The following is a 9,621-nucleotide window of genomic DNA, read 5'->3' as shown; positions in this document are numbered from 1 at the left end:
CGGTCTGGGTAACCCAGGCTGAGTAGACGAGTGGTCCAGGCCTCCTTCTCCTGCTCCCGGGGTGACCCCCTTCCCGCCCGCTCCGCCTCGCGTACAACCAGCGTCCCCAGAGGCTAGCGAGCGCACGCGCAGAGCAGAAGATGCAGAGGGGCATCAGGTATCAGGTTCCGTGTCCGGGCACCCAGCAGCCCGCAGCCACGGCGCCCAACCAAGCCGCGAACGGCAGCATGTTGAGGGGTCGCAGCAGCGGCAGCCGCTGGCCACCAGCTCTAGCAAGGCGGCTAAAGGCGCGTGCGGCTGCGGCCAAGTACAGGAGCGGCGCACACCGGCGCCGCACTCGCGTTAGAGCGGAGGTACCGCGATTCTTCCCAGCACTTCCGGTGAATTCCCGGTGCCGCCAGGGCCAGCCGGAAATTGAAGGGCACAAAGTACCGAGCCGGCTGGGGCCGGAAAGTGGCTACGCAAGGCTCCACCGTTAGAGGTCGGGGCCGGAAGGACAAGTAGGGCGCCGCCATGACGGGTTGGGCCTAAAGGGAACTGGGCAGCCTGTCTGCTCTGCGACCGGGAAAATACGAGGCAAGGAGGGCTGGGCTGGGCGCCGCCATGACAACCTGATACCGGAAAAGGCGGGGCTATCCTCCCTCATTGATCCTCCTCCGGTATCGGCCTCAGGATGTGAGTAGCGGGAGCCCCTACCCCGTAACTGCCCCCGTATTCTTTCTCTTCCCCAGTGATCTGGACTTAGGCCAGGACTCCGGGAAGAAGGATTGGCCACTCTGTTCCCTGGAGATCCCGAGCCTTAGGATTCAGCGCTGTCCTTCACGAGCCTCAGTTCGGCGCGGGTTCAGGCCCCGCCCTCTGAGCGTTTAGGCTCCGCCCCTCTTTCGGGTGATAACGGAGGACTTTCAGGTCCAGTCTCTCAACACCCCAAGCCTTGCCCCCCAAAACACCCGGTCTCGTCCCTCACCCTGCAACCCTGCGACTCCAGACTTCTCCCAGGACCTCTAGGACTCTTAGAGCCGTCCTTTTAGAGCTCCAGGTTCCTCCCCCTGGATCATCTGACTTTACCTTTTGGAACTTCCGGGTCTGTCGAGTATCTCAGATCTCACCTATAGGGCCCACAGACTTGTTCTTAGACACCACTGATCTCACGCTGGAGTTCCAGACCTTGTTCCCAAGAACTTGAAGAGCCTATTTGTAGGACCCTCCAGATTTACCCTAGAGCCCCAGCCTCACCCAGGGCTTCCAGATCATGCCCCTAGGACCCTGAGACCCACCCCAGGACCCCCAAACCTGCCCCAGGGCCTCAAGTCTCCCTTTCAGTACCCCTGTTTTCAGGTCTCATCTCTAAGACCCTTTGGTCAAGAGACCCTTCCCCAGGACCCAAGACCTCAACCCTTGGACCTCTAACCCTCACTTTTAGGGCCTTTGAACTCATTTAGGGCTCCCAGGTTCTCTCGGAAAACTCTAGGTGTTACTTCTAAGGCCCTAAGCCTTCTCTTCATGATTCCCAAGCCTAAACTGGGGGATGCCCAGACTCCCAGACCCTTCTTCCAGGACCTCCACAGCCTGCCTTGGAATAATCAGACCTTTTTTTCAGGACCTCCATTAACTCCCCAGAAGCTTCCAGCCTGCTCCACAGCCCCCAAGGCTCATGCCTTACCTCTCTACCTCCCTGGCCCTATCCCAGGACCCTTCAGACTCTGAGATTTCCCAAGACCCCATGGGGTGCCACCCCAGACTCAGATCAGAATTCCCTTTCTTGCCTACTGCCTGGAATTATCCTCAGACTGTCACGTCCCACAGGCAGGCGGCCCTGGAGATCACTGCTCGCTACTGTGGCCGGGAGCTGGAGCAGTATGGCCAGTGTGTGGCAGCCAAGCCTGAGTCATGGCAACGAGACTGTCACCACCTTAAGATGAGCATTGCTCAGTGCACGTCCGCCCAGTGAGTGTGGGCAAGTACGGGGCAGGTGGAGGGGGGTAGGCAGTGGGGTGGAAGTCTCCCCAGGCCTGAAATGCCCTGCCCCTGCAGCCCAGTCATCCGGCAGATCCGCCAGGCTTGTGCGGAGCCTTTTGAGGCCTTTGAGGAATGTCTTAGAAAGAACGAGGCAGCCGTGGGCAACTGTGCAGAACACGTGCGCCGCTTCCTGCAGTGTGCTGAGCAGGTGCAGCCGACACACACCTCCTCCACCGCAGAGGTAAGACAGCAGCTCAGCACTTCATCCCACCCCTTCATCTTTGTAGCTGCTCAGAGTAAAGACCTTGGAGTCAGCCTCAGCCCCACACAGACCTTTACCATGCATCCCGCTTCCAGAACATCAGCACGTGTTCTCCTCTTACCCATTCCATAGTCCCTGCTTTAGTCCAGCCATCTCCTCCCCCCCTCCACAGCCAGGGTACTTGCCCCAGCCTTCTCCCTAGTCTCCCTGAATCCCCTCTTACCTTGCCTCCATGCGGTGGCCAGAGAGAACATTTAGGAACTGAAAACTAGTCACATTACACCTTTGCTTAAAGCTCTTTGGTGACTCCTCATCCACACTGAGAACAAAATCCCAGGTTCCTGCTGCTTCTCTGTGTTCTTCCCCAGGCTGACCTGATCCACCTCCTCCCTTACCCACTCTCCCTTTCTCGTCCTCATTGCCTCTCAGCTGTATGGGCAATGGGGGTAAGGATGGAGCAAAAAAGTCTTACCTGTTTTTAATGTATACAGTACCTAAACAGATATACACTATATCTATGGTATTAAAGTGTCATGGATGGGTTCAATTTTAAAAAAATGTCTGAAAAGACTCCTTGGGGGGGCAATAATTTTTTTTAAAAAAAGGTTGAGAAATGCTGGTTTAGATGTTTATGTCTCTCCCACTGGCCTGCAAGCTCCAAAGGCAAAAGTCACATCTTTCACCAGCTCCCTCTCAAGCCCCTCCCATTTGCCCCTCTCTCGGTTCCTGGGGCCCCATCTTTTCTGTTCACACCCAGAAGAGAAGCCTTCTCTTGGACCTCCATGCTGTCAGTCTTACCTCATTCAGTCCGTTCTCTGTGAAGGTCCCAGAGTGATCCCAAAGGAACTCTGACTGTGTACTGCTTCATGGCTCGCATTGACCAGGCCAGGTCTACACCCCGGCACAGCCTCTCGGGCCCTGCAGGACATGACCTCTGGCCCTGCCTCTACCCGACATCCACCTCAAGCTCTGTGTTTCCTGCCCCAGTGAACATGCAGCTACTCGAATGCCGGTCTCTCCTGCTGCCAGGCTTTTATCTCACTTTTCCTCTGCCTGGACTGCCCTTCCCATTCCATCTGGCTAATTCGTATCCCAGCTTCGATGTCACCTCCCCCAGAAAATCCCGTCATGGCCCGTCTCCATCCTCCCAAGATCCCTGAACTCCCTCCACTATGGCTTATACTTTACTGCCTTGTGTCTTCTTCCCTCCCATCGCCTGTTTCAGAGGAGTTCTTGCCTAAAGACTGGGGAAATGCCCTTCTACCAGGCCCTGTAGACGTTGGGTTTTGTTTTTTTTTAATAAGGCACAGATAAGTGAAAGGTTCAAGTTCTAAGAGCAGACACCAGTGAGATGGACTTTTAATTCTTTTCAGAAAATATTCAGTAATGATTGCATACTGTTCACGCTAGTTTATTAATTATATTTTGGTGATACTTCTTTCAAGTTTTTTGAGCATCTGAGCAAAGACCCCACCTTCCTATCTTAGGGCCAGTTGCTCCGTCCCTCCCGGAATGAGCAACCAAGGCTCTCCCTGGTCTTCCTCGGGTCAGCCCTGCCCTGCCCTCTTGCTATTCTCTGTCTCCCCGCTGGTAGCCAAAGGAGCTTTTAAAAACGGAAATGGGGTCACATCTGTCCCCTTTAAAGCCTGTGGCTTTCCAGCGCACTCAGAGTCATTAACCCCGCTCCCCGGTCCCCCTGACTGCCCTTCCCTTCCCGGTAATGGCACCCCAGCTGCAGCTTTCCCTCTCCGATTGGGGGCAGTGAAATTCAGGCCTCCTCTCTTCTCTGGTCTCCAAAATGGCAAACACACAGGCTCATCTCGTAAAACACGGTATAAAGACATGTCATGTTAGCGCGGCTGACGGCGTGAAGTGCTGCTTGTACCTCCCGCTCCACACACCTCTGCCCTTCACCCCGATGCAGTTTTCTTCATAGGATTTACCCGCTGACACGTTTTTGTTCATTTGTGTCTGTCCCTCCCTGGAGTCAGAGATGTGTGTCTGCTGCATCCACTGCTGCGTCCCTAGTACCTGTCACAGTGCTGGGCACACAGCAGGTGCTGTGTAAACCCAGCAGAATGCTGCCTTCCCTGCTCCCAGTGATGGCTCGCTGCACCCGAGGTCATCACCTGACACCCTCTCCCTCCAGGCTGTGAGCTCGGCAAGGGCAGCCTCTGCCGTGTCTACCTGATCTCGCCAGCAGTGGTCCCAGGGCCAGGCCCACAGAGGTGCTAGCAGATGTTGATGTGGCTTTTTTCTGCAGGCACAGCCACTTCCTGCCTCCTGAGGACCCTTCAGACCGTAGGAGAACTGGACATGAGCGACTGCGCTTGATGCCTCCACCCCTGAAGCATGGCCAGGTGGAGCCTGAGGGCTGTGGACATGGGCCTGGCTTCCCTGGACATCAAGGCTCACAATAAATAAAGACTCTACAGCCTTTGGCTCCTGCCTTCAGCGCCTGTGGGCCCTGTTCCCCAGCTTCACCTAGTGCGCCAAGGAGGGGCCTGGGGCCTGGGGCAAGCTGCTCTGTCTGTTCACCAGGGTTAAGGCGACCCCTCTTCCCCCTCAGCACTGCCAACATCCATTTCCTGTCCCTTGCCGCACAGATACGGAGAAGGGCTCCTTCTCACCTTAACTGTAGCATTTACAAGTCTTCATTGAGTGTTTCCTTGAGGCTTAGGGGGCAATAAATAACACACCTCCTTCCCTCCTGAGTTCAGAACCAGTTGAGCAATAGACATGGCCATGAGGCAATGCAGGTGAAAACACTGGCTTTTGTATGGAAAACAGCTGCATTGACGGATGTGGCTTGGAGTTTGCTGCACTGGACTTCTCCTCTGTCTTGGTTTGCATCCTTCCAGAGTCCAACCCGGAGGATTTGAGTGCAGGTAGTATCTGGGGGCATGATTCCAGGAATACTCGTAGGGAAGTGGAGAGGTGTGACAGAGACGAAGGCAGCCAATAAAAGGTGCATCATCAAGCCGGTCACTGCTGTGGGCAGCTGAGGCTCAGTCCCACCTGGGACTTCTGGGAGGCGGCACAGAACGTACCTCAGTTCCCCCATCCCAGGGGCAAGGAAGTTGGGGTGTATGTACACCAACTCCCCATCTGACACTGAGGGATGTTTTCATGGGCATTGACTGCCCTATGCGTGGCCGAGTGCCCTCCTGCCACCAAGAGAGGGCCCTGAGCAGAGAGCAGTGGGAAGTCACGTGAGCAGCCTTCAGCACACAGGAGAGGGTGCTGAGTGGATCGGGTAGGTACCAGCAGTGGCTGCTGCAGCTTCTTAATGTTTCTCTGCAGGATTACAGGCTCCGTGGGCACAGCTGGTTGATCGTCTTCCTGCAGGGGAGGTCCTAAGGTGCAGAGGGTAGACAGGCAAGTATGCAGAGAGCGAGCCCAGAGCCTGCACCCAGCTTCACCATTCAGATAAGTTGCTCTTCCCTGGAGCGTAATCCAGACTTACAGAAACTGGAAGTGACTGGTCAGCGCTGACCGGACTGGCCATTTGAAATCTAAGGCTTGTGCTCTGGCTTGGAAAAATGAGCTGGGAGCCTCTCCTGGGGATTTGACACCTAAAACAAAGGAACTTGTTGGTTGGCTTCGCAGCCAGGGCGGGAGTCCTGTGCAGCCAGGGTTGCAGGGGCCTTTGGATGCCATGTGGCCCAAACAAGAAAACCCAGGTTGTGGAGAGAGGGTTGTGATCAGTTCCTGTGGTCCCTGATAGGGCTGCTTGGGTCCTGGTGGCTTTCTGTTCCCAGCTCCAGTTTCCTTGGGCTGTGGATTGAGCCCTCAGGTTTCTGTGTATGTTTTCAGCCAACCTGTCTTTACTTGAGTAAGCTAGGGTGGGGTTCTCTCCACGTGACTGAAAGAAGTGATAAGAGCAGACAAAATGGAGGTGGAGACTACGTTTTAGAACATCCCTAACAGGCCTCTCTTCCACTAGGCTACACCAGCTTCCTTACATGGTGGGTCTCAGGGGTCCACGAGAGCAAAAATGGAAACAAAGTCACCGCGTTCACCACATTCTACTAGTTGAAGTAAGTCATGAGGCCAACCCAGACTACAGGCCCTGGAGACGCTGCCTCTTTCTTGGCGGGGAAGGGACTCCACCCCTTGACGGCGTTTGCCTGCAAAGAATTTTTGCCCATATTTACCCATAAAAACTTCATAGTTTCTATTCTTGCGTCTGTTTGGGTAAAATGTATTTTTCTAAGAATTTTTCACATGATCTGAATTTTTAAATGGCCATCAATTTGTTCTTCATATCCTCATGTTATCTTAAGGTCCGTCAAACCTGTGACAAAGGCGCCTTTTTCATTTCTCTCTTTTCTTCTTTTGGCCGAGCCGTGTGGCTTGTGGGATCTTGGTTCCCACCTGGGCCCTCGGCAGTGAGGGTGTGGAGTCCTAACCACTGGACCGCCAGGGAATTCCCCCCGTTTTCATTTCTGACTTTGGTTATTTGTGTCCTCTTCCTTTTTTTCTTGATGAGTCTTGACAGGAGTTTATCAATATTATTAGTCTTTTCACAGAATCTGCTTTTGGCTTTGTTGGTGCTCTCTAGTTCATATATTTATTTTAATTTAAATCTCTTCTTTATTATTACCTTCTTTCCTTGGATTTAATTTTCTGTTTTCTACCTTTTTGAATGTTTAGCTCACTGATTTTCAGCCTTTTCCCTTTTCTAATATATGCACTGTTTCCCCAAAGCATGGCTATTTTGCTTTTTTCATTGATCTCAGATTATTTAGACGTTTAAAATTGTATTTTTAAATTTCTAAACATATGGGGATTTTTCTAGTTATCTTGCCTAATTACAATTGGGCTGAGAACATATTTTATGTGATTTCAGTCTTTGGAAATCTGTTTCGACTTTCTGGCTTGGCATATGGTCAGTTGTTGTTCATGTGCCGTATGTGCTTGAATGCTTGGCTCGTGACGCATCATCGTAGCTTGGATTCCCCCACAAACAGACTTTGAGACAAGGGTTTGGGAGATGATCCCAGAAAGCACTGGTAGAGCTGTGGGAAGTGAGGCAGGGAAGGGAAGGCAGCACATCAGAGGTGCATTTTCAAGCAAGGTATCACTGTGGGCAGCAGCTTCCTTCTCTGGGCAACTCTGGGAAGCAGTGGAAATAGGCTTCCCACTCTTGGGGTGAGGGCACTTGTACACCCTTCATTTGGTTGAGGGCTACTTAAGGGGATGGGTTTGTGGGGTCTTTTGTTTTTTTTAGTTTGGCCCGCGGGATTTTGGTTCCCTGGCCAGGGGTCGAACCCGTGCCCCCTGCAGTAGAAGCGCAGAGTGTTAACCACTGGACCGCCAGGGGAGTCCCGAGGGGATGGACTTTTAATTCGCTGCCACTTCCCGCTGGCCACACACATCAGGCAGAGTGGGCTTTGGTGGAGAGGGATCTCTCCAGCAAAGGTCAGCCGCCTCGCCTGATTCACCCACTGGGTTCACGTCTGTGGCCGCCACCTGTGGCCACAGCTGCCATTGCTCCCGTCTGTCATGGCTGCCTCAGCAGCAGCCAGCGTCATCCTGACCACCTTCGCTGCCTGTCACTACTGATGCCATCACCACATCCCACCATAGCCACCGTTGGTGGAGGTATTGAAATGACAAGAATGCCTTCAAAATGCTTGACTCCGTTCGCAAAGAATGGCTGCATTCAACCCAGGAGGCCAGTGAGAAGTGGTGGGCGTGAAGGCGGGGGGAAGCCCAGGGAAGTGTGTGGGGAGGGACGGACGGCAGTGTTGGGGGGACGCGTGTGCACGCTGAAGGGGCTGAGTGAGCGGATAACGCTCAGGGTTCTGAGGAGGCAGAGTTCCAGTCAAGGCTTCAGAACCGCAGAGTTTGGCTCGGGCGGCAGATGGGCTTGGGCGGCTCCTTGGTGGGTGGTGGCGGTGGCCTGGCGGTTCCTCCTGGCCCTGTTAATGTCGGGGCCAGGCCCGGGGAAGATGGTGCCCTAGAGCCTAGCCTCGCTGGGGTAGGGACGGGAGGGGACGCGGTGGGGACCGGCCATGTCGGAGGTGACCCGAAGTCTGCCGCAGCGCTGGGGTGCCAGCTTTGGGAGAGGCTCCGACTTCGACTCTTGGGGCCAGCTGGTGGAGGCGATAGAGGAGCATCAGATATTAGCAAGACACCTACAAAAAGAGGCCCAAGCTCAGCACAGCAATTCTGAATTCACCGAAGAACAAAAGAAAACCATAGGCAAATGGCGACATGCTTGGAATTACGAAGTGCAGCTTTACAGCCCACATGGTCCCAAGAAGAATTTAAACTGGAGGATCTGAAGAAGCTAGAACCAATCCTAAAGAATGTTCTTACATATAATAAAGAATTCCCATTTGCTGTTCAGCCTGTCCCCTTAAGAAGAGTTTTAGCACCTGGTGAAGAAGAGAATTTGGAATTTGAAGAAGAGGGTGGTGCTAGAGCAGGGTCTCCTGATGCCTTTCCTGCTAAGAGTTCCCCGTACTTTATTACCAAGGTTGCCGTCAGAACCAGGAGTGACGTTACTCATCATCAGAATTGAGAAAATTGGCCTGAAAGATGCTGGGCGACGCATTGATCCCTATGTCACGGTTAGCGTAAAAGATCTGAATGGCGTGGATTTAACTCCTGTGCAAGAGACTCCAGTGGCTTCAAGAGAAGAAGATATGTGTGTTCATTTTAATGTGGACGTGGAGCTCCAGAAGCATGTTGAAAAATTAACCAAAGGTGCAGCTATTTTCTTTGAATTCAAACACTATAAGCCCCCAAAAAAGGTTTACCAGCACCAAGTGTTTTGCTTTCATGGAGAAGTATGAAATTAAACCTGGGCCAATTGTAATAGAACTATACAAGAAACCCACTGACTTTAAAAGAAAGAAATTGCAATTGCTGACCAAGAAACCACTTTATCTTCATCTGCATCAAACTTTGCCCAAGGAATGATCGTGACATGAATACCCTGGAACTTCTGTGAATCTTACCACTCAGTAGAAACCATCCTAGCTCTGTGTAGCCTATTCACCCTTCAACAGGCAGGAAGCAAGCCATACCCAGGCCAGCAGGACAGAGCGAGTCCATTACCCAGCTGTAGCCCAGAATTCAAAGTCCAGCACGTCACTGATGGAAAAGACTCCTTTGGATACAGGCTTATTGTAGATCTTGAAACATTTTCACTTTTCTATTAATTGTGCAATGAATAGCCTCTTTTCTAATGTGCCACTACTCCTGCCCTGCTTCCTGGAACGACACTGTTGTGGGTGGAATGTGCTCACCTGCACACTTAATACAGCAATAAGAGTGTGCTGGAGTTTACACACCTGTCCACTTCCGCTCCAATATGCTCTTCGGTTTTTCGAGTTAATGTCAAACTTTGGGTTGATGTGGCTAGGATAGTATGAAACTGTCTTTGA

General features: G+C 52.7%; 1 protein-coding gene and 1 pseudogene across 2 annotated transcripts; both read left to right on the top strand.

Moving 5' to 3' along the window:
• Nucleotides 1–422: 422 nt before the first annotated feature.
• Nucleotides 423–4,787, top strand: CHCHD5 (coiled-coil-helix-coiled-coil-helix domain containing 5). Its single transcript, XM_082672384.1, has 4 exons — nt 423–675; nt 1,807–1,947; nt 2,035–2,200; nt 4,485–4,787. Coding segments are annotated over exons 1-4 (333 nt in total). The 5' UTR covers nt 423–673; the 3' UTR covers nt 4,509–4,787.
• A 3,454-nt stretch (nt 4,788–8,241) lies between these two features.
• On the top strand, nt 8,242–9,251 carry LOC309833742 (axin interactor, dorsalization-associated protein-like; annotated as a pseudogene). The gene has a single exon. The product of its transcript is annotated as an axin interactor, dorsalization-associated protein-like (transcript).
• Nucleotides 9,252–9,621: the final 370 nt, after the last annotated feature.

This window comes from Grampus griseus, assembly GCF_964374135.1.
Source record: "Grampus griseus genome assembly, chromosome: 15".
In the NCBI taxonomy this organism is placed as follows: domain Eukaryota; kingdom Metazoa; phylum Chordata; class Mammalia; order Artiodactyla; family Delphinidae; genus Grampus; species Grampus griseus.
Note: the sequence above shows the minus strand (reverse complement) of the source record. Positions and strands in the feature narration are given on the sequence as shown.

Excerpts from the sequence above, each read along its gene's own strand:
- CHCHD5 (XM_082672384.1), top strand. Across the intron at positions 1,948-2,034 it reads GCTCAGTGCACGTCCGCCCA|CCCAGTCATCCGGCAGATCC; the intron begins GTGAGTGTGGGC and ends CTGCCCCTGCAG. Across the intron at positions 2,201-4,484 it reads ACACCTCCTCCACCGCAGAG|GCACAGCCACTTCCTGCCTC; the intron begins GTAAGACAGCAG and ends TTTTTTCTGCAG.